This window comes from Pelmatolapia mariae, linkage group LG12 (assembly GCF_036321145.2).
Source record: "Pelmatolapia mariae isolate MD_Pm_ZW linkage group LG12, Pm_UMD_F_2, whole genome shotgun sequence".
Taxonomy (NCBI): Eukaryota; Metazoa; Chordata; class Actinopteri; order Cichliformes; family Cichlidae; genus Pelmatolapia; species Pelmatolapia mariae.
The window spans coordinates 15,873,554-15,898,692 of record NC_086237.1 but is presented as its reverse complement, the minus strand read 5'-3'; the positions used below and the strand labels follow the sequence as shown (position 1 = coordinate 15,898,692).

The 25,139-nt window shown below is 40.9% G+C and overlaps 2 protein-coding genes across 4 annotated transcripts in view; both read left to right on the top strand.

The window, feature by feature from the left end:
• The window catches only part of mvb12bb (multivesicular body subunit 12Bb), a 31,449-nt gene extending 28,298 nt beyond the window's left edge, over nt 1-3,151 (top strand). Inside the window, exon 9 of the mRNA XM_063490405.1 lies at nt 3,110-3,151. Coding sequence (XP_063346475.1) covers nt 3,110-3,151 — 42 coding nt within the window. The remainder of the gene's footprint in view (nt 1-3,109) is intronic.
• A 7,922-nt stretch (nt 3,152-11,073) lies between these two features.
• lmx1bb (LIM homeobox transcription factor 1, beta b) overlaps nt 11,074-25,139 on the top strand; it is a 52,432-nt gene continuing 38,366 nt past the window's right edge. Inside the window, exons 1-5 of one of the 3 annotated variants that reach the window (XM_063490597.1) lie at nt 11,074-11,156; nt 14,201-14,264; nt 15,024-15,822; nt 16,128-16,250; nt 16,739-16,925. In XM_063490597.1, the coding sequence (XP_063346667.1) occupies nt 16,181-16,250; nt 16,739-16,925 (257 nt within the window). In that variant the 5' untranslated portion in view covers nt 11,074-11,156; nt 14,201-14,264; nt 15,024-15,822; nt 16,128-16,180. Of the gene's footprint in view, nt 11,157-14,120; nt 14,265-15,023; nt 15,823-16,111; nt 16,251-16,738; nt 16,926-25,139 lie in introns of those variants that run through there. The other 2 variants (XM_063490596.1, XM_063490595.1) reach the window with 2 other exon arrangements.

Below are 25,139 nucleotides of genomic sequence, written 5' to 3'. Positions count from 1 at the left end.
TTGGAGCTCATGTGTTTGTGATTGCAAAGAGAAAGAGAGCCGCTGTGTCTTTGTGTGAGCGAGCGTGCGCGTGCGAATGTGTGTAGGTGTGTGTGCGTGTGCTTTAAAGAGAGTGACAACCCCCCTTCTCTCTCATTAGCACGGTATCTCGGTATCAGAACTGCCAGGAAGTGACAGACCACTGTAAAAGAACAGGTGCTGTTGGGTTTGAGATGTGTTACAGAGCAAACACTCCCTCATCAAACCGGGTGTCTGTTCTGCACTCTGCCTCTGTCTTCTGTCATATACTATCCAAATCACACAGAGTCGCCATCTTGTCATATGGTCATCTGAATGAAGCTCATTGTCAGCACAGGTATTAATGGCATGTACATATATGTGTATGTGAGTGTGTGTGTGTGTGTGTCCGGGTTGGAGACAGCCTGACTGCTCATCCTATATGTTCTTTTTTCCCCCCCTTCTTCTTCTCCCCTCTTCTCATCCTTCCTCCTCTCCTCCTCCTCCTTCCTTTCTTCTCTGAGAGTGTGATTAGCAGGAGGACACATGGTGAGCTGAGCTGGGGAAGAGAAGGGAAGGGCATGAGAAATCATTAATTACAGCTGCGCTGGAGCTGATGAAGTAAATGTGAGATAGTGTAACACACAAGATTTAGTGAAGTGGACGACAGCACAAGATTAATGGTGGGGCCAGGCTGATGAGGATGAAGTCACAGCTTAGCTTGATAATTAGTTTCCAAGTGGAAACATCCCTCACCATTGTGTTATTTTTACTTCTCTCCTCTTATTATTACCCCACAATGATATCTGCGGGACAAAGGAGGGGGTGGGGGGTGGAAACGTAGTCTGTGATATTCTCGCAAACACGCTGGAAAACATCCTGTCTGTAAATTTTCTCCTTTTTTTTCTGGGTCTGTGCTACATTATTAATTTAATATCCACCGTGTTTTCTTTTCTTTTCTTTTCTTGTCTTTCTTTTCTCCAGGCTGCTAAAGAAGCAAAACTTTATTCGTGGTTGTATAAAACAAAACAAGACAAAAAAAAAGGCAGCTGTTTTGGATCTAATTGTCCCTCAGCTGGAAGTAGATTTCTTCTTCTCTTGTCCAGAAGAGGTCACTGTCCGTGCCTCACTGTAGGGCTCCTTCTCTTTTTTTCCTTCCTTATTCAGAAACTGGAGGCGCTTTCTGCACAGAACCTAATTGCCTCCTTTTTAAATCCCTTTAAAATTATAGATTCATGGAAGAGATGCACTTTCCAGAATTCTACATATGCACATGTAATTGAGGAAAACTGTTGTAATCACAGCCACAGTTGTAGATAAGACCATTTCCTAACAGGCATCACTTAAGCCATGTCTCAGATGATGTTGGTTCCAGCAATTAGGCATTCTTTTCATTTCCCAAATGACTCGCAAAACTTGCGGATATTATAATTGCTTTTAGCCACGCATATCTAATTTGTGTCTTTTTAAGTGTTAATTAGTAAGCGATTTAAAGTGACGTCTTTATGTAGTTTGCTCTGCTGAAAAATGTTGTTGGCGGCTGGCTAATGATTTTCAGAGGGAGTACGTTAGGGTGGAAAAGAAGTGTGTATCCACACATGACAAGATTTTCATTAGCACCTATGTATGATTAGTTTTCAGTGCTTGTGGGGAGTTGGGTGTGTGTGTGTGTGTGTGTGCATGTGTGTGCTTCTCTTCCTGCTTATGTTTGCGTGACTGTGCGTTTCCATGTGAATGTATGGCAGGACAGTAGTGTACAGGGGGTATGTGAGAGGGAGAGCTCCAAATAGAGGTGGAATTAATGAAGACAACATGTCACATATTTTTGGCAGTGGAGCAGGGACAGGAAATGAAGCCCGGCTCGTCTGGGTGACTGCCGCCCATGTTCTAGTGTGTCACTGTCCTGTCAGCCTGTGTGTAAAACTGGCAGACATTGATACATGCTCTCCCTGATAACACCCCATTCCCCCATCCATCATCCACACTCACACACGTACACGCAGGAATATTTATTTACTGTGCCAGATGTTAGAGACTGAATTTTTGTGTGGTGTTGGTGGCGGTGAAGTGGGGGGAGGCAGAATTTCTTTTTGCAAATAACGGGCTTGTGATATGTGACAGCTTTTGGGTAAGTTGCAGATTTCCCCCTCAAGTAGATGAAAATGAGGAAAGGTGGTGCTTTGAATCCGGAGAAGCCGATTTCAGCCATTGTGGCTCTGTGGAGTCAGTTGGAGAAACTTATTTGAGTGATCATACAGCATCACCTAGTGCTGTGTTGCAGTAATAACAGCTGTCTAACTTGGTGGAGTGGGCACAGCTTTTGGTGCAAAAGTTTCCAGAAAGCGCTCACAAACAAAATCATGAAAACTTCCAGTATTTCAGAGATGTCGTTTAATAATTTATGGCCAACAGTGTTATTGTTTTTGGCTTCTTTTTTTTTTTCAGATCACACACCACAGCCACCACAAATTTAACATGTACACATCACCTCCAGGAGCTCTGCAGTCATTTTTTTATGATGGTTAATCGAAGCCAGAGATTGAGTGGCTCCGAAAACTGACTGAATGAAAACGTTTAAATTTATAAACCACACCTTCACAGAGGTATTCATTAATGTCAGTCTGTAGCGTTTCCATATCAAGGCCAAAAACAGTCTTTGACATTCAGTGCTATGTTTTTTTAAACATGACGTCACAGGTTTGTGGCACTAAAATTTTAATTCTACTCAATTGGATTTTGATCTTTTTGGAAAAACTAATTTAAATAATAAACATGCGTAAAATCTTTGAAACAAAACAAAAAAATGAAGCATTTCCTGTCGTTAACGCCACAGAAATCAACAGTATTTCAGGCTCTCACTTTATTTCTAGCTGTGTCCATGCCAAGCCACAAGGGGGCAGTGGTTCTGTTTAGTTTCTCAGTCTTTGGGGAAAGTAGCAAATTATTCTTTAATGTTAAATCAGTTTGTTTTTTAGTTTATAGTTAAGAAAATGTTTGACTGTAACATTTGATTTTTGGTGGATTTGCTGCTTGATGTAATTGTTGGTGATGTTTTTAATCTGTTTATGAACAGTGTGTGTACCTCTTTGTCTTCTTCTTCTTCTCTTTGCAGTTTCAGTACAACTTCAGCACAGAGCGAAGCATTGTTCTGTAACTTGTCACCGAGCCTCGTCTCAGCTGACAGAGTCGCAGCGACTGAGAGAGTACAGACGGACAAAGGGGATTATTCAGAACAATCATGAACTATCAAATTACACCACAATTTTGTATTGTGTAATTTAAAAAAGGAAAAAAAAGCCCTTATGGAGATACTGGGATGATGGATTGTATTTAAATAATTCAATACTTTGAATATTTTAAATAGTTGCTACAACTGTGCACAATTAAATTTGACAAAATAATTTATTTTTCATGACGGTTACTTTTCTAAATTTGCATTTTGTTTTATTTCACCCATCACGTTCAAAGTTAATCTTTTCTAGTTAGTATTCCTGAATAGATTCATTCATAAAAGTATGTTAGCTGTGACTCACATATTGCTCATCAGGGTAACGGGTACATGCTGACAGTAAGTAGCAGTCGGAGTGGAACAGAGAGGCAGCTTCATCACACACGAAAAGGCCAGTCTAATGTTCATTTCCCAGCAGAAGCATCTTTCCGTCAAGAGGTTTATCATGAGCAGCACGCTGCAAGAATGAGCAGAGCCTTGGGACACGGGAGCGCTTACCCCAGGCGCCCACCCACGTCAGCAGTGACTCCTCCACTGAGTCACCGAGAACAGTTTCAGATGCCATATATATTCACCCAGCTACAGTTTGCTACAGGAAACTGGTTAGGAAAATCAATTCAAGGGCTTTATAAAGCTGATTTTCAAATATTGTAATATTTATTTGCACAATTTTTTCTTAATATTCAAAGCATTAAAAACAAACCTACATGAAATTATTTGTTTCTCTTTTTTTATAAACTAAACAACACCCTGCTGCCACATAGAGGTCAAATTTAGAAGCAGAATTTACACTTGAATACTGAGACATAACTTGTCTCCTCTTTCTTCATGTGTAATTTGCAACTAATTAAATTGCGAAAGAATCCATTCTCACATTTGTGCAGGGGTAATTAGTATCAGAAAGTCGTGAATAGATAAATGTCGCTGTTGGTAATGAGTCTTATAGTGCTAATCATACTGCATTGTGAACTTTTGCATTCAGAATTACTGAAGACTTTTGATATTTGCATGTGTCCAGCATAGCACACGACAGATGATGTCCCCGTGTGAGCGTTTGCTTTGGCTGCTCTGTTCAGAGGATTCCTCTGCACAGAGGACCGCTTTCTTCATGAAGAGGTGACACTTATGTAAGCACGGTGACAGCCCCGTCCCCCGCTGCGTGTAAAGTGCACATATACAGTTCATACGTTTTCAGATTCACACTTACACTGTACAAGCAAAGGTGATCATTAATGTATGTGAACAATGAAGTATTTTGATTATTTTGATATTAATAGTGCTTATAATAATTAATCCCCTGCCAAGTTTTTTTTTATATTTTTTGTTTTAACTAAATTTGGTGATAATATTATTTTTTAACTAGTAATTTAAAAAATGACAGATAGCAAATATCTTATTTCTGTGCCATGGAGCATTATTATAGAAGACTTGTAAGCAAATTGATTGATTAGAATGACTGTGGGTGCTGCAGTTTACCCTTCTGCTATTCGACCAGGACATCTGTAGAGCTATTTTAATGGGTTTATAACAACCGGTCATTAAAACTGGAACCAGTTTCAGATATGTGCAAGTCTGAAAACTTTAATCTAGAAAACATCATGCTGAGGAAAAAAATACTATGGCTAATTTAGAAATGCTGTCATCACATAGTTTGTCCAGCAGAGCGCCTCAGACTCCATTGTGGCCCAGAGCTGTATACATACATACATATATATATTCACCAAAGCACCAAGTTTGACTGGAAAAAGTCCCCAGCAAATCTCCTTTTCATCATAGGATTTTCATTAGAAGTGCTGGGAATTACAGAACTTTTGAATACTGCCAGCTTTGAAACATGCAGCTCCTAATTTGCAGAAACTGCAATATATCTGTTTTTCTCAGTGTTACAAGGTTTTGTTTCTGGAGATGGACAGCAGGCAGAGTGAGATGTTACTCGTGGAGGCCAGATGTGCATGTTTAGATGAAGCCTATCACTAGTTTTGCTTTCATGGTAAAAGAAGTCTTGTAGCTGAAAGCTCCAGATGGGCAAAGGCAGGGCAAAGACCAGCCTCGAGAGTGCTGTCCATCAAAAAACAGCCTCACATGTTTTCACTCTTCCTTTTGCTCGGCTTCATGATATGAGAAATGATGAAACAACCTGCCTTTGGACCGCACTGGTTTTTAGATGAAGGTGCAGTAGTTAGGAGCTGCTGTCTCTAAGCTTTTCACACGTGACAAATCTGTTTCAAGGCACCTGAACTCCTTAGTTATCTCTGACCTACCAGACCTACTTAAGGCTTCTCAGTCAATAGCTTTGCACTGCCTGGAGGATTTGGCTCAGCTAAAGTTGAACTGAGCTGCAGAGCAGCACATCAAAGCCCCACCCTCTGTGAGTCGACCAGATGTCCCATGGTCATTTTTAAACTCACACCCCGGTGCATGACATGGAGCAGTGTGCAAGCATGTAGACAGAGCTGGATGGGCCGCTTGGAAATTGGAAAAGGAAGCCTGTATTTATGAGGTGGTTTGAGGTGCTGTGTTAAGACAGGCTTAGACTGCCACTCTGCCTCTGACAGCTCTGTTTCCCCCTGAGCTGTGGTGACCAGAGACTGAGTGAGGTGAAGCAGTAAAGGCAGGAGGCCTGTCAAAGCACACTCAGAACCAAGATGGACCCAAAGTGGACTATCTTAAGCAGGTGACGCATCGAATCACATTACCAGAAGATGCAGAGCTCCAGCATTATCTTTGCTGACCTCATACTTTCATGATTAAAAACAAACAGGGAGCGCAGATATTATTCAAAAGCCAAAACCTCTGCTTTTCCTTCATGGGCAGCAAAAGCATGTAGGGAAATTAATGAGTAAGTGTAATCTAAGAAATAAAGACGCTCGGGTTGTGCTTTTTTACTGCTTACCTCTGTCAGCCTCTTGTTTCTTTGTTCCATGGTGACATCATCAGGTTTTAGAGTGCCCCACTGAGACTGAAAGCAAGAGGTTAGACGTGTGGTCTTCTCTGTGCCGCCACCTTAACAAGCCCCCGAGCTGCACTCAGAGGGAAGCCGCACATCAAATCTGTCTTTCCGTACCTCAGCTAGAGGCAAGGTGAGTGATCTCCCAGAGCAGCTCTCCTCGCTTCTCCCTCTGCCGTGGTCGGCCAGCCCATGTGAGTCAAATTATTGTAATTGAGCAGGGGTGTAGTCGGGTGTGAGGTGATCTCTCTCTTCACCCCCTCCCGGCCTCTTTTCTCTCTCTTTTTTTTTCTCTCAGTTATTTCGGCACATGTTGTGAAATGACCAGAAAGCATCTTTTTTTTTTCTCTCCCCCCTCCCTTTCCTCTAACGCTGCCTGTAACACAGAAATCAATTAGCTCTTTTCAAGTCAGATCAAAGGCTCAATACACCGTCCAGAGCTTTCCAAAACCTCCCCGGGACAATTAAGTCTCCCTTTGGACAAGGACCAGACTGGACAGATGAAGGGAGGCTGCTGCCACTGTTCGTGTCAAGTAGACATAAACGGGCGGTTCTCTGGCCCTATTTCAATGAGCTTCCCTCTAATTGACCAGTTCGTTGTGCATTATTGTGGCAGTATGATGGTTTTAATTCATCATGACAGAAGAAACACTTCATTTTAACATACTTGTGCTGTTTTTTGCCACGTGGCCAACACGGTACAGCCTCTTCATCCTGCATGGAGGCGAGGCACCCTGACTGGCTTTGACTGGGTCTCATTTGTAGTCGTTTTGAGACTGAAGACATTGCAAGGGATTATGATCATTATCTATCTTTTTGCGTCTGTTTTGCACTTGGTTTTGTATCTGTTTGCTGCAATTTTTGGTCACTCTTTGCAGCACTTTTGAGTCGTCTTGCGGTTGCTTGCATCTCTTTGTGGTCGTCTGTTTGCCTTTCCGACAAGGAATGTTAAACCTCTGGGCCTGCATCCCCCCCACCCCTCTACCCTGCGGGCCCAGTACTCTCACTCAGTAAACCACCGGTGCTGTGATGGCACAACATGCGACATCTAACTGATTGGACAAGGCAAAGTGGATGGAGTTTTCATCCACAGACAGGTGCACTGACCCTGTCCACCCTCGAAGGTGCCACTTGCATTTTATTGGACATTTATGGCCAGCCAGCATTTTTTAACAGCCACCTGGATGCAATAAAAGGCCAGCTCCTGAGCTCTGTGGCTGCCCAGAGGATTTCCCAGCAGCTCCCGCGGGACCTCTGGCTAGTTAAGATGTTTATTAAGCTGAAAGTGGTCCAGTGGGAAAACACAGCACTTCTGAGAGATTCGGGCCAGCAGTTTTCTTGTTAGTCGGAGCGCTCCCTGGAGGATTGGGTTTCTTTTCCTTTCAAACCTCGCAGGGAGGACAGGGTCAGTTCACAGGGCACGAGGTTGACCAACTGGTAACTAGGCACATGAACCCAGGAATGGAAATATCTAGAGAGCATCAAGGTCAGCTTGGAGTGATTCCCACAGTTCCAAACACCAAGTATGTCAGCTAAAAGCATCCGTGTTGTGGAAATTTAATAACCTGTATTTCTAGAAAGTTCAGCGAAAATACAAAGGGCTGCATCTATCTGTAGCAGGTCTTAGCCTTATTGGCTGGATGAAGTTAAACTGCAAATGGCAAAGTGTACTGTAGTTTAAATATTAAAAAGAAAAAGCTTATATATGGCTTTTACAATGCACAACTGGGGTTATTGGACCAAATCCTCTTTCCAGAAGAGCACGGTGAAGTTAGTTGTGCTTGCTGTTTGACAGATCTTGACCTCACTAAGCTCCGCTGGATCTCTAGTTCAAAGCCCCGGTCTTTAGCCTCAGGCACTCTGCCCTAATAACTTCATTTTGCCTCTGTTTTGCTTTTGAAAGTTTTTCAGCCACACTCTGCATTTAGCTGAGGAGTTTATAATAACCCATACAGGAAAAGTAGTAGTTAAAATTTCTCCTTTACCACTCGCCTTGATAAATATATGTTTGGCTCTCATCTAATTTCAACTTTCTCTTCAGAGTCTCGGGTGAACACGTTGTGAACTGAGCCGCACAAGCAGGCAGTGATGGGTTTTTAGTGCTCTCTGCCTAATGTTCAAGACAGATTAGAAATGTTCGCCCGTGACAGATGCTGTCTAGATCTTCACTACCAGATCCACCCAGCTGCAAAACATCTGGTGGATTTCTACCTTTTTCTCTGAAGTGCAGCCTATTAATGACACACCCGCAATCATACATGTGCACGTGCACACACACGCGCGCGCGCACAGCGAACACATCCACCATGTTTGATTGTGACAGGGAAATAATCACACATATACAGATGTGTGATTGTAGGGAGTTTTTTATGGCTGCCGGCCTCGCCTGGAAGATGTTCTGCATATTTTGTTGCCATTGCTGTTTTTCACATTTTAGGTATCATTTCTTTGTATCTATTGTTTGCTCATGCAGCAAAACATGGATGGAGTTCTCAAACTGTTGCCATTTAAAAAGGAGCCGTTCATATGTAGGTCTATATCATGAGACAGTATCTTAGCCTAGTTTAGCCACAAAGTCTGCTAGCACATGCAGTTTATTTAACAGACACAGACTTTTTTAATATTCCACATGAAGGGCTATGGTTGCTGTTAATGGCACACATTCTAAAATCATGCCCAAACATTTTTACGGAGACAATTCCACTGAATAACACGATGAAAGGAGCTGCAGTTCTTGCTCGGGCTGAGACGCTTCTGCAATAAAGATGAAAACAACCACGTGACAACAAATACCATGCATCCTGCTCCACCACGACAATATAACATGTGTTGCTTATGTTTTAAAGCCAAACTTTTAAAGTGTTTTTTTAAAGTGTTCTCATTGTTTTGTTCTGGTACTGCACACACTCTGCACCTCTGCATGGGAAATTTAATGGCCCTCGTTGGACGAAGGCTTAAGATTCTTTAGGCACTCATCAACAGAGAAAGTCACAAATACGTGTGTGTGTGTGTGTGTGTGTGTGTGTGTGTGTGTGTGTGTGTCAGATGGAGACATTTGGAGACCATGGTTTAATTTAGTTTGAAATTGCCATGCAGTAAGTTGTTCCTCATGTGTCTCAACAGCTTAGGCTCACATGAAGACTTTTTGGCCATCGCCTGTGTGTGAAGTTAAACAGAAAGGGAAGAGGGAGATCCCCACATCACAGAATAGAAAGATGTTGTTATTGCTGGGCTTCATAATGTTCATCTGTTGCCATCTGTGGTCCAACTTTGACCAGCCTTTTAAAATGTTTTGGAGGTAATCCGTTCGAAAATGAAAAGTAATCATTAGGCTTTCATGAAACATTTTGATATTTGTTTTTTATTATTTTGCATAACCCAGTGCAGAAGAGGCCTTATTCAATTTGCATTTTTGTAAAAGAAAAGAAGAAAAACTATGAATCTATGATGTGCAAGTGATAGTAATTATATTGATGTTGAAAGGAAACGTTTATTTTCTTCTTTACTTTGGCATCAGTGCAGCCAAATTACAATGAGTTAAAAAAAAAATTAATTATATTTAGAAAAGAAAAAAATGATCACAGAAATTTTAGGGGAAATAATTCAATAACTTTATGTAAATTAATGCATTAATTACATATAGTTATATGCTCCTATTATACTCTTAACCTACTAATAATTTATTTCTATTTTATTTTTAAGTAAATTATTCTCTAAAGATTGTCATTTATGCTTTGGTAATTAAATGCTCGGTGCAACATTAACTCGCAAGTGAGAGGTCCTCGACTTCTGCAAAAGTACACAGAAGGTGTGCGTGCTTTTTGTTGTGTCTCGTGAATTGTAATTGAATAATACAAACAAAAACTCTATCAAAACAATATATAGGATGAGGCAAAATTTGAAAAGTAATGCATAAAACACAAATAATACAATAATATAATAATAATACAATAAGAAACATGCTTTCAGTACTTATTTATAATATATAAGTAGTAAAATAGTTAAAAAAAAATTCTATTTATTGTTAAAACAAAACAAAAAAAACAGCTGGCTTTCTTTGCTGTTATAGTTATATAGTTATGTGTTATAAGTTATATGTTTTTATTCAGACTGAACTGAATAATATATTTTAGATTTTTTTTTAATTGATGATATTATATATATATATATATATATATATATATATATATATATATATAATATCATTAATATATATATATATATATATATATATATATATATATATATATATATATATAATATCATCAATATATATATATATATATATATATATATATATATATATATAAATTGATAGAAATAAAAGAAATGCAGAAATAATAATATCAGACATTGTAATCTTATTATTAGAAGTAGAGACATTGAACTGTTTACATTTAAATTTCTTTGTAAGAATTAAAGCAAGGACTTTTTAAACATTTTGGACGCCCACAATAAATAAATAAATACATAAATAGAATAAAGTATACGGGTGGGAGTTCTTGTAGGACAAACATAAAGTTAAAAAAAAAACAAACTATATATATTACTGACATATACTTCACTGAAAGCCAGACACGGTGATAACAAAATTAGCCAAAGCAAAATTAAAACACTGTGCTCACTTGGTTTTACAGAAAACATTACATCACATTATCTTTTATTACTGTAGTGTATTTACAGTACATAAATAAATAATGTGTATTAACCTGTTCTTTTGCGTTCTCGTGTTAATGTACCTTTAAGAGACGATAAAACGTTGCCGTGGATGAGCAGCCACTGTTGTACTTGCTAGTTTTGTCCAGCAGGGGGTGCTGTTGTCATTGGGATAGTGTGTATTGTGGCTCTCTCTCCAACGTCGCCTTATAGCTGTGAATTAATGTGTCCGGACTGCGTCAGGAGACCAGGTGCATAAATCTGACTCGATCGTGGATCACTGTCATCAGATGAGCCGGTCCGTCACGAAAACCGACAGCGCTGCGTGTAAGTGCGCCTTAAAAATGACGGCGACTTATTAAAACGTTCTTAAACGATGCTTTTTGGCTAGCAGCGTACTTTTCACAAGATTTGCTTCCTATTTTAGGAAATGTAGACAAATACAGATAGTAATAATCTCAACTTTGAATTACTGTTCATAAAAATACATCCAGTATATCATTAGAAGTGTTACAGGTATACGCGTGTGACTAGAAAGTGGGACTATATTTTTTACATATTAGCTTAATTCGATTACAGCTTTAATTTGCTCACTGCGTCATAGCAAATGTATCCTAAACGCAGGTAAACAGATTTCTACCGTAGATTTTTTTTTTTTAAAGAAAGAAAGAAAAGAAAAAAAAAGTTGTATGTCAGCTTGCTGCCACACGGGCCTGTCAGGCCATTTGTCAGGAACTCAATAAATTTGTCAGTGGAGGAGGAAGAGAGAAAAAAAAAGCAGAATTCAATAAATCATAACATAAACAAATCTAGCCATGAGTTGACAGTGCTGTATTATACTTTGGCTTAATCCTCGGGGAGCTGGGATTATCCTGCAGTGGGCTATCATTTTTTGGGGGTGGTGGTGATGGCGGGGCTGCCTCAATAAAATAAGAAAGGCCGTGTGGTTCAATGTGGAGTAAAAAGCGGGAAAATGTGACACAGTGGGTAGAAAGACAGTTCAAATGACTCTTTTCTTATCCTGCATGGTAACATTTATGTAACTACACCAACGATTTGAAGAATAGTATTTAAAATAATGGCATGTAAAATACAAATAAATAAATAAATATTTAAAAGCGAGGTAAATTTAGTAGTCCTATATCCCGGCTCTCACAGGCCGATGGGGCCCTGGGCTGTCTCACTGTTTGTTGTTACAGTGGTTCACTGACTGTTCACTGTCTGAAATCACATTATAGCTGCATGAATTTTTTTAGCCCATGAAACCAACGAAGAAGTGCAAAAAACATTCAGTATCCCAAATTAATTTACCGCTGATTGATCGGAAATTGACGCTCAAACCTTTATAATAATCCCCCCTGTTGATCCACGAGGGTCAGCCTGTCCGTTGACTTCATGGGGAGAAAAAACAACAAAAAATTTTTTTTAAAGTGATCTCCCTCTGAAACTCTGTCACAGCCACAGTAATGGCCCACGGAAGACAAAAGAAGAATATGACACATTTCTTCCCCCAGTTCGCTGAATCTCTCTAGGCTCAGAAACTGCCCGCTGCTGCACAATGTGAAGGTTTTGTAGGTGTTCAAGTGCAGATCGGAAGCAACAACAAAAAAATAAAGGAAGTGTGTGTGTGAGCGTTTTTTTTTTCATTCGAGCTTAAAAAAGGGGGCATCGTGGAGAGCTTAGACTCATTAAAAGATCAAAGTGAGTTAACTATCAAAGTCTTCAAGCCCTGCAATTTAGGGAGCCATTATGTCTTTGGTTTGCTACCTCTGAGGATGTGAAATACTCGTCCCATTTTCGCTGAGGTGTTTTATTTATTTTTCTAAAGAAAGAAAAAAAAGCTTATCGGCGAGCTTTGTTTTAGGAATAATTAATAATATGAGCGTTTTAGTACAAATGAGCCTATAATGGTAAAGAAAAGGGGGGATTAGATGAGGTGCAGCGCAGTATTACCGGCCCACACATGCGGGGTGATATGGATTATAGTTTTACGTTTTAAAGGTGATTTTCTGAGACTTTGCGTCGCTGCATTGATTGTAGCCTCCGGGTTTAAGCAGAGCAGGCCGGACACTGCTGGATTTATCCTCTGAGCTGGAAACTGAATGAATTGTGAGTGCCTCCCAAAAACACACCGCAGTGTAAATGTAATTAAAGCAGAACGATTGTCCGTATTTTTTGTGCCCATGTTTCAGTTTTATTAAATTTAAAACGGTGTTTTAATTTGATGAAATTATCGTAATTATTTCATTCCCCTTCCTGCAGTAGGCTTCCTCTTCTGTTTTTTGAATCGGCCTACACTGATTAATTATGATACATTAATTTTACTCCTGTGAGTGGGCTGTATTTATTTCCTTGCTTCCTTATGCACTTTCCTTACATTTTTTTTAATTTTGCCTTAATGAAATTGAAAAGTTTGACTTTATAGAAGGCAAACGTTTGCGCAAAAACCGCAGTTTTGTTTTGCTTCAAAGAAGAAAAAAAACTTTCCTTCCGCGATAATTCCAGTGTGGAATCAAGTTTTTGCTACTTCCCCAATTGAAATGAAAATTATTATTAAAATTATTGTTTTTTTATTTTTTTATGTTTTTACTTTCAGAATTATTAAATGAAGCCTGAAACCAGAATTACGGCGAACTCCTGCAGGAACATTAGCCTCTCTGAGGGCGCATTATAATGATCTCTTACCTTTCCGATGGACGCAACAGTTCTGCTTAGCTTAAAGTAAATTGCCTAACTTTAGGGACCATTGCTTTCTGTTCTGCACACCTGCTGCAACGTTTTTTCCGCCCTGGAAGGCGAGGGAGGGCTTGTCATGTAGTGCCTCATTAAAACACCGCAGGCTGAAAGTCGGCGGATTGATTTATTGAATGAATGTTTGATGTCCTCATTCACGCGAGTGACCTGGCCGATAACTGCTAAATGAATGGAGGGAGGAGAGGTACCACATGCTTTTCTTCCTTTCCTTTTCTTTAAATGTATTGATTATATTGTATTGGTAGTCCTCCGCTCCTAATGCTGCTTAGTGGTAAGATAATCCAATATAGTGGGCGGAGGTAATTGACCCCATGTTGATAGAAGCGCTGGAAGGAAACCAAGCAAACCGGGGGTGGATGACTTCATGAGTGGCAGGTATGTCCTCATTTTAGCAAGAACACGAGTCCTCCGATGGGAGATGCAACGAATTTAAATATTTATATTAGATTTCGGTGTGCTGTAAACATTTCTGCGATGGTTAAATCCATCTAAAACTGCCACTGTTGGTGAAATCTCCTCTCTGTGCCTGTGTTTTAGTGATCGGCAGCTGTTCTCTTGTTGAACAGCAGAGGGCAACGCCAACAATCTCTTCTCTGTTTCCCCAAACTGGGCTACAGGTCATCGCCTTGATGCTTCACAAAGGCTGTAAGAAACAACACACAGCAGGCCTTTGGACTGAAGGTAAACACTGGCTGTGGAGATGTGATATACTGACATATGATTTTTTTTTTTAAGGGTCCATTTTTTTTTCCCTGAGAGGAAATATTACATTAAATTACGTAAAAAAATACCTGTTTATTTGCACAGTTTACTTAAAAATCTGTTGTTATTATTATTATTACGTGGAACCGTTATGACACTTTAAATAAAGTCCACAAAAAGCTATAGCTCACCCCAGTATAATATAAATATAATATTTACTATAATATAATATTTACTGTCCCCCGGCCTTCTCCATGTGTCCACTCTTATTTTTGCCTACCCCGGGTGTGTAGCTATAGAAGTATATTACATTGTGCCACGCAGCGTGTCACGGGACACAGTGGACGATCTCATTAGCAGCCCTGTAATTTCAGGCAGGCCTCAGTGCATTAGGGTACCCCTCCGCAGATTTTTAAACATCTTGATCGCACCTTGACGAAGGATGTTTTTTTCTGATAATGTCTGATTTTTTTTCTATTTGTGAAATCTGAATTCGTGGGTTTTTATTAATGTACCTTAAAAAGCAGGTGGATTTTTTTAACTGATAATTTCAAGTATTTATAATATGGGGGTTCGTTTTATTTTGCTGTGGGATCCTCACATTAAATAATAATATTAATAATAATAAAATTAAAATAAAGATCAGTTCTTAAATAAGAAGGTTGTATTTATTGTCAGGAAGATCGTGTCAGTTATTATTTATTTATTTATTATTTTTCCTCTCTGACCTTCCTTAAGATGAATAGCTGTGGTTGGCAGAGGCGACCTCCGTGCTGGACAGCCCGCTGTTATCGCCACTGATCGCCAGGTGCATCAGCTGAAAGGCAACAGCAGCTTCCACTGGAGACAATACACAAAAGAGCGTGGAAACACAAACACACACATACACACACTGCCTAAATTCATATGCATTTTTTTCACATTATATAACAAATGTCCACTGAGTCCACGGAGGGCATTTTATGGCATCAAAAAGCCGCATTATTTAATCCACCACACAATGTAATAATACTTCAATTGTGTTATTATCTGTATTATTATTGTTGTTGTTGTTATTATTATTGCTATGATGGCAGGTCAGGCCTCAGTAAAACATCACTTTGGGCTGTCTGCTTTAGGTTGCCTGTCTGTGTGTTGTTATTGGACTGTGTGGAGCTCACTGTACTCTGCTCCAATAGCATCCCAATAGCAGTGAATGGAGGACTGAAAAAAAAGTGTAGCCATGCATGCAGGAGTGGGAGGATCTACTCGCTTCAATCTCGATCTCAGACTTTTGCAGCGACAGGGGCACAACCAACCAACCGTCTCTGTTACTTCCAAAGAGTTACTGCCGGGACATCCTACACACACACACTCATACACACACGCACACACACACACACACACACACACTACTATCTTTGGATTTGTTCTCAACTTTTACTTCTGCGCTTTTTTCCTTGGCGAGACTGTAATCCCGTGAAGACATTTTTCCAGACTTCTCCCGTCGGCTTAGGGACGAGAAGATAAAGCTTCCTCGGTCCTCTTATCATAACAGGTGACTGTTCAGAGAGTTTCCACAGTTTCTTATTAGCTTTGTCTTCCTGCACGCTTCTCTGACACATCAGGGATTTACATAGCCAGCTTTTAACTGCCTTTACCTTTTAGCCATTGCGAGCACAAAGTCGAGTTTTACCTCCTCACAGTTTAGTTTATTTTCCCCTTTCCTCCTCCGAGCTGCAGGCTGTATCCCACACGGATCTCAGACGGCTTCCTACACAGCATTTTTCCCCCTCCGATCAGCTCTGTGTGCCCGGGATTTTCTTGTCACGTCTGACCGTATTCTTATGGATATTGCAACAGGTCTGGTGTCACTGGAGCGCCTCTCCGCGGGTGAACAGTCCGAGACGTGCATCATGCTAGACGGCATTAAAATAGAAGATCATCCCCTGCGATCGGGACAAGCCACACTCGGAGTTATGCTCGGTGAGTCTTCTTTTTCTTTTTCTGTTGTGTAAATTACTCTGATCTGCGCGATCAAACGCTCGCTTGTTGTGTTTGGATGTCATTATTATTTTCTTTTCTCTGCATGCGCTCACACTGCTGTTTATTTCCTGATATCAGTTCAAAAGTATGCAAAACCGACGAAAGGTCGCACTTATGCTTGCAAATGGATATAATAACAGATCCAGATAAAGAGAAATAGCCCCTTTAAAAAATGTCTCTCTATATATATTACTATTATTGTTGCAGTCTGGATGATGGCGTAATTCGGGCCTTATATGAAGAGTAAATAAAATCAATTACAACCCTGTTTCCTTTATAATAATATCTTAAACCTCAGCGGATTTCTTCAAACAGACTGGCAAAATCTGAAATGATTTGGGGGCTTTTATCAGTTATCACTTATTGCAGTCCTTGATTCAGGCCTATTTCCTTTCTTTCTGACGGGAAACTCTTGTGCCTTTTTCCAGGGACTGAATGTCATCACAGATCCGTGTGTGAAGGATGCCAGCGTCCCATCTCCGACCGCTTCTTGATGAGAGTCAACGATTCCTCGTGGCATGAAGAGTGTTTGCAGTGCACCGTGTGTCAACAGCCCCTCACCAACAGCTGTTACTTCAGAGAAAGGAAACTTTACTGCAAACACGACTACCAACAGTAAGCACAGTTTCCGGGAAGGACTTTTCGCTTTCCCTCCCTCTCTGTCTCACTTTCTCTCGCTCTCTCTCTCTTTTTGTGTGCATTTCTTCGCATTGTTTTGGTGATTCAGTGATATTTTTTTAAAATAATTTTTTTCAAAAATGGGTACACTGGTTGGTTTCTGTTGACCTGACCCGGAGGCCTCTTGTGCGCAAAAGTGCACCTGAAACGTCATTCAGCTGTAGTATAAAATGCTATTTGAATTTTATAAAAAGATGTAACCGTGGAAATAAGGAGACTTAAATTAACCTGTTGCTATCGCTCCTTCCTCCGTTGCTTTATATTTACTTCATGTAAAATACATATTTAAAAAAGAGAAAACCGAATTAAACCAAATGTCTTTTCGTTGTTAAGAAAATTTTTTTTTAATATTATAAGAGTGCTCAGACTCGCACTCGGGCTGCTCGCATTAGCGGTCATATATTATTGTCGTGTACTTGGCTTTATTATTGTCACACTGGCCCACGATATTTCCACGTTTGCCTCTTCGCAGCGGATGCATTTATAGCAAAAAGATGCGATCCCACTCAGGCCCGAGAATATGCAGGCGTGGTGCAGTCTTGATTTTTATTTTTTCCGCTTATTGTCATACATTTTCACTTTATCAGCAGCCGCTTCAGAGTTTTTCAAATATGGAAAACGTAGTCTGAGACTACGGCGCTCTCACGATTTATTTTCCGATCAGCTCATATTCCTTCATTCTTTAAATCACGTTTTTTTCACTGATGTAATCAGATTTTACTAGTTAAAATAATAATATAATAATAATATCATTATTACCGTTTTAAGTTATTCCAACTCTTCTTATTCTTATTTGGTTTATTAGAAATGCGTGGCAGGCGTCACCATACATGGCCGTTTATTGAAAAGCAATATGCGCAAAATATTGCACAGAATTACACCAACCTGCAAAGCTGAGGTTATAATTAAAAGTTCGGCCATGTGCACAAGCGCGATTCGAAGTGCATAGATAAAATTATATATACATGCATGTATAAATCTGGTGTAATCATTCAATTTTCAGCTTTTCCAAATATCTAAATAATAATGATAATAATAATAATGATTACAATTAAAAAAAATTGGCTGTAAGTTAAATTGCTATACTGCGGCATTACATCAGCAGACTGAGTGCAGATTGTTCATCTAGACATTTGCTTGAGAAAATAAAACACCATAATTATTATTACAGCTAATGCTCATATATTTTTTTTTTTAAAAAAAGGAGAATTGTATTTATTTTATGTGCAATTAGACTAGTACAGTCTTAAAACTACAAGGAATTGTCCCATTGTTTTTTAATTAAAAGCTATAATAGCTTTATGTTTTAATTCAGGCATAAGACAGAAATCATTTTAAAAAATGTAAGTTAAATTGCAGGTGTTAAATTTTTCCCATGCAAACACTTAAAGCAGGACGAGCATTCACTGTGAAGCAGAATAAATTAGTGAATGGAATCAGTAAATTATAACAAACCAGCAGAGATGGCAGATATAGGGAAGCAAATAGTGAGCTTAAATAACACAAGTATTACAATAGTGAGGGTTGCTGTTTGGCCTATGAGGACCCTGGGGTGGCCTGTGTTTCTCATCGCATGAGCGCTTTTCATGCTTGTCACTAAATTTTCAGCTTTTTGTGTCCGGCCTTTTTAACAATTCTACTTCGATTACCGGGACATTATGGCTCTCTGTTAGATACCGTGCAAGCAACAAAGAGTTACATCTATTGCCATGCGTGCCATTCATCCAGCTCTGTGACAGGAGTGTAGTCGGCTGATAACAATGGAAAATTCATAGCAGTAACTAGGGGATACCAGAGTCACGGCTCAGAGGTGCCTGGAAGTTGAGACAGTCCGGCAGGGAGAGAGAGGGGGAGAAGGGATCTCTTTCTCATGCCTGCTTTGGCGTTGTCCATTTGGAGAATTTTTGAAATGAATTCGGTGTGTGTAAAAAGAAGAGATAAGACATGCCAAGACTGGCAGGCTCTGTCTGCCTGCCTGATAGTGTCTACTGCCTGGCGTTTAGTTTCTGATATGCTCTTGAGGAACCATATTTGGAATATAGCTGACCATTTCCCTCTTTTTCCCTCTCTGCCTGGTGAGCTTGTGTGGCAAAGCTGATCACTGCAGCCAAACGCAACAACCTGCTGGGCGCCGTCCTGCCCTCACACGCTATTATTCATCACGTCTTTTATCCTTCTCCCACCTCCTTTTTTGTTTGTTTGTTTGTTTGTTTGTTTTAACTCCTCCCAGGTTTGGTTTTGGTCTTTGACACCGACACAAGTATAGCCCCTGCCTTTTTTCTTCTTTTTTTTTTTTTAACGTTGTTTATTCCATTTGCATTGATGGGATACTTAAAGATGTAATTGGCACCTTTTTGACTTTTATGACATCCATTTAAGATGCATTTGTCAGCCCACAAACTGCTTTGGGCTGCGAAGAGAGCTCCTAGCCATACAGAGGTCTACGTGCCTAATAACATTCCTACAGCAACTGATTCATGCCCCGTAATCAGCTCTCACTAGCTATAATAAATCAAGGAATTGGCAAGCAGTCTTTTTTCACACCTTTGGAACAGGTTTAAGTGCAGATGGGGGAAAACAATTGTGTACTGTATTATTAAAACTCCCACCAACCCAGTTCAACACAACCTGCTCCATATAGTGCAATTATATAGTAACAAGATTGGATTTTATTAGTCTTTTTCCCATATGTTGGCTTTGAGAGTGTATGCACGTGTGTGTGTAACTGACCTGTGCTTGCCATTATCTGTTTTGTTATTTCTTTTGAATGAGGAATATTTTTGATGGTATTAAGAGTCCTAAAGCGGCCGTCGACGTGTTAGGTAAAAAGAAAAATTAAATGTAATTTATTTACGGTAAGAATATTTTAAGGGCAAAGAGCTATCAGTTGGATGAGAGGTGTAGTCATGGAGGAGCAACAAGCTCAAACGAGACACGCGGTATGTGAAAGGTAGTGTGGAATCGGGCCAATCCGACCGAGTTTGTTGTGCCCTGGTGTTCGGAGGTCAATTATACATCATTAGAAAGAGAGAGATCTTTTCCCCAAGGGGGGGCCTTTTCTTCTAGCCGAGCAGATGCTTTGAAAGCAGCCGTGTAATAAGGCTTATCATTTGAACCCAAGTGTTGGACAACACCCCTGTAATGGACTGTCTTGTTAGAAACTGCCATAGGCTCCATCTACAAAACATAACATTAACTAACTATATTATACACCACGCCGCCTACTTTTGGGTGCCGCTGATGCATAAAAAACCTTTCATTTCATAGTGGATTTTTTTTCCTCATGCTCTATAAACTTTTATTGTCTAGCAACATGTTATTTTAAAATGTTCCATTTGTAAGCCATCCAAATACATCAGCCTGCATATTTTTTTCTAAATCTTTTACCTCACGTGCTGGAGGCTAAATTTAATTCAGGTCACGGTAGTATGAGCAGTAGAAAAACACAGCGGTGATGAAGCCATAAAAGAAGAGCTCCCAGAACCGGTCTTACCTCCCATGTATTCCAGGACGATCCCCCGGTGTGCTGAGAGGTGCTTTTTAGAACAGTTTGGAGCGCCCTCCTGTGAAATTGTTGTTTTTTAATTAGCCGTGCTTGGGACGCAGCAGCGGCAGCAGTGTGTGTGTGTGTCGGATAGATGCTGACGGCTGGGTTTCTGTGTTAGCTCACCCATTTTGTGTGCGTGTGTGTGTTTTACACTCACAAGGACACTCCCGTGTGGCCTGGCACTTGTGAACACTCACTATATGTATAGCAAACATTTAAAAAATAAAGAAATAAAAAGAAATTTTTAAAAAGCCACCGGGATGTGTTTTGTGCTGCCAGCGCAGCTGGGTAGTTTTGCAGTTAAAGACTGTCCTTGTGTATTTTAAAGTGCTTCACAGGCAGCTCTGCAGGCAGATGCGAGTGTGTATTACTGTTTTTTGTGTGTGGAAGGCTTCCTTAACTTTCTATTCCTTAATTCTGCCTAAAAAGGATAAAAATGTGTCTTTAGCTGCTGCTCTTGGGTAAATAAGAGAGGACCTCTACGGAGAGACAAATCTAATGTTAGAAACACAAAACTGGATAATATTGCTTCAGCTTGCTGGGATTTTTTAGTGCTCGGCAAGGAGCTAGCTGAAGCTGGCCCCGTTCCTCTGTAAGGAAGTATTGGGTTTTATGTCAACATGGCTCGGCCTGTCCCAGCAGCATACTAGGATGCATCATCTGTCATCTCATGGTTTACTAACTGTGCACCCCACCCCGCCCCCCAAACACATTTAGACCATTAAAAAGACCTGTTAAAGTGTGTTTATTTGCATCACTACCAGCATCTGTGGGTTTTTTCTTCTTCTTTTGTTGTCCTTTCTAGTTCCCATAAAGTGTGATATTTAATTTTTCCGTGAGCTCTACATGTTAAAAAAAAAGTGTTTGTACGTTTTTAAGTTACATCCATAAAGAGTTCACTGGTTTTGTCTGCCAGTGGCTTTCTGACATTATCAGTAAATATCAAGTTCAAGTATTGTGTTATCAAATCGAGTGATGTCATTGATCTTCCTGTTTCTAAAAGCATTTCCCCCCTGTGTTTTAGTCCTCCCTGGGTGCAGGGGATGAGTAGTGTGTGTGTGTGTGTGTGTGTGTGTGTGTGTGTGTGTGTGTGTAGCAACAGTTGGAGCACAAAGCACTTTGCAGGACGCTATGGGAAGCCACAGAGGCTCAGCCACGGTAATGCCCATCACCACTTTAGAGGCCAGACTGGTGGCAAGGGATGTGGAAAGAGGTCTCTGTGGCTTTGTGTGGGGGAGCTGTTGTGCAGGGGAGGAGAAGGATCTGCAGAGGGATCTGCCTGGTGTGCTCACATTACACTGGATGATAGCAGAGGGGTGCAGAGGAACTCAAGCGTGCAATTTGTTGGTAGCCACAATTTAACCTCATCTCCTAAAGCCAGCAGTTAGGCAGCCAGTGGGACATGTCAGTCAGTCGGGAATGCTAATCAGCGACGGTCGAGAGAAAGCCCTCGACTCGGCGATGCAGGGATTTTCATTACCGGTTCCAAGTCCTCGGGCCTTCAGGTTTATTTTCACAGCGTGACAACTCTTCATAACAAAAAGTACGACAACCACAAACCATTAAATGCAATTTACAAATTAGATTTTGGCTAAATCAGTGAAATACTGTAATGGCCTCCTTAAAGTAGCCAGCCGAAAAAATACACACGCTCAGCAAATGTTTTCAATTTTGATTTCCCAGATTACATGTTTAAATCAGGACAGCAAGCATTTTCAGTAGCCGGATTTTTGCAGCTTCTGTAATGACTTATTCTTAAAGGACGCATCGTTTTCCACGTGACACTGAGAGGGTAACAGTTCCTAATTATTAGCAACACTTCTGATTACATTTCAGATCTTTTCATCTTTTGTCTGGTTTTATAGCCTGGAAATAGGCCACACTTGTTCCTTCAGGTTGGCAGGTCGAACGGGCATGAGAAATTGAGACATGGCCTCTGCTGCTGGCTCGCGATATTGCCGCTGGCCCCAACTGTGTATATGTGATCCCACTCTGGAATGTTTTTCCAACACGTAGGCTTTTCACAGATACACTAGAGAGGACTGGCATCATAGTGGCAAGTGCTGCATTCAGACTGTTGTGTGCCCAAGGCTTACTCTCACACTCACGTCACACATTCTAGCTCTACATGGGAATGGGCAAAGCAGTGTGTTTGTCTACATACACCCCAGGTTTTTTTTTTTTGTGAGGGTGTGGGCGCATGTGCATGTGCACTTGCTTCCTCTCTCTCAGCCCCTTTCTGTCTTTTGTCTTTAATCTAAGCGAGATCCACTGCCTCTCATTCACACTGCGTTGTAAAAGACACATTTCAGCACATCGTCATGTTATGTTGGTCCTTTGAATTACAGCAGTGTCGATTTATTTATTTATTTTTATTTATTTTTCTGCATAGATGCATCATAACACATTTCATTGTCTTCTTTTTAACCCTTTTAATCTTCATCAAATGAGATTAGCCCCCAAATACCGGTATTCCTGCCCAAAGTGACTGACAGAGATTTGCACTTTTATCATTAAGTGTGACACTAAGCTGGTCGAAGCTTTGTTTTGAATGGAGGGCCTGACGGAAACGGGGGCTCCTAATCCTTTTATTTGTGTCAGGCCTAGAAAGAGGGAAGAATGGGGCCGGGGTGGGATTGGGCTACAGAATGCCGTGGCCCTTAGTCCCCTCAAGACCCGAGCTACACAGCCAAGTGAGCATGAGAGTCATCTTATGTGGTCTGTGCACTCGAGTAGACACACACTCACACACAGGGGCACGCATTTTTGCATCTGCAGGACAGCATGTTTCAAAGTTTGCACCAGCATCTGCGCACAGTACAAAGTACACGTGGGATTTTCTCCTACCTATTCACACAATCTGAGATAGATACACACAGACACGTACCTGCGTGTGTACCTATCTCTGTGAATCTGAGCAGATACACACACGGAGCGTGTAGCTGCTCAGATTCACAGCAAGCATGAGTCCTGCCTATAAGTGCATAAATTCCAGTAGCAGGAGGTTCAGTCTAGGATGAGATTAATAAAGTTTGCCAGTTCCCTGGTCGAGGTCCAGTGCAAGGCTTTTGTCTGCAGCTCACATCGGGTTGTGGGGCTTCGGCTCCTTTTGTGTGTGCACCCTTGTGGTAATCCATCTCCAGCGGGAGTCCCCTGGGGCACTTTATTTACTCATTCAACTGTTTGGAAGTCTGTTAGACTGCAGATCAGATGCAGTGAGACCAATGTGATTACTTTAACCAGCACTTGCAGATTCCTGCCCAGCATCTCCTCTCACCCTGAACTGGTTTTGCTCTGCAGGTGGGAGGGAAGGTCCACACTGGCTCATCCTCCCCTGTCTGTCCTGTTTACCGGCATGGTTTTAGGGCCTGTCCAATATCCTCTGTTATGAAAATCCTGCATTAGATATTGAACCTCCTGTGCCCACACACCGTACAGCTGATAAATCCTTTATTATCTTTGTGTATCTGACTTTGCTTTTCCTTTTTTCTCTCCCTTGCATCTCAAAAATACAACCTTTAAAAACCGATGGCTTCCTGAATTTTTTTTGCTCTCTCAGTACGTCGTAATTCAGCACCCATAGCAAGTGTGGTGTCACAGTGTAAAAACTAACATCTATGTTTTATTGCAAACAGTGAAATGGATTTGGTTATCCATCCATCAACATAAACCCAGAGCTATGTATTTGGGGCTAACCCCCATGTTAAACCACTGCAGGCTGTCAGGGCTCTCTGAATTTACTCCTCGTGTCTTCCCCTTGGCGTGGCTGGGGAATATGGTTGCGATCAGCTGCCAGCACCGGCATCTACAGCGAGAGCTCCCTAAACTCGCTGTTTAGAACCAGCCGCTGATTGGTGATGGCTGTCTTGGCAAGAAAAATAACTCCGTATGAAAACAGTGCAGATTGGATTTCTATGCGTCTGACTCACTCCCGTCCTCTCTGACTGGCCCCCCCACGGCAAGCCAGCATGATTTGTGCATGAGGTCCCGTGACCTATAGAAGCTTCAAAAAGCAGCGAGGGGAAATATTTGGATGATCCTGATGGGGGAGTGGAGACACGGGAGGGAGGCAGAGATGATGGGGGGGCTTGGTAAGAGCAGGGTTAAGCGGTGTAAGGCAAGGCAGATGTGGAGAATCTGCAGTGCAGCCGTTATGAAAAGGGAGTGTGTGTGTGTGTGTGTGTGTGTGTGTGTGTGTGTGTGTGTGTGTGTGTGTGTGTGTGTAGGAGATGATTCTGGGCTCTTAGCACCCATCAAAATCTCCACTGTCCTTTAGGAGAGAGCCAGTGTGTTCTGCTTAAAAATGTGTCAAACAGTGAGGTAAAAGTGCACAGTGGGTTGGAAAGGGCTGAATAGACGAGGCGTTTTATGATCAGGTACCGTGCCGTGATACTGATTGTTTGTTGTTTGTACCCCCCCCGTACACCCCCGATCCCTTCTCTTCTCCCTTTACCTTTCCTCTGCTGGTTAGATATTAATATTTCCCAGAAAGTTGCTACAATACATCTTCCTGGGAATTTCCACATCTCCAAAACGCTGCAAAATGATCCGGTGTCTATGAAAAGGATGGATAAGGGGATACAACTTTTTTTTTTTTTTAAAAA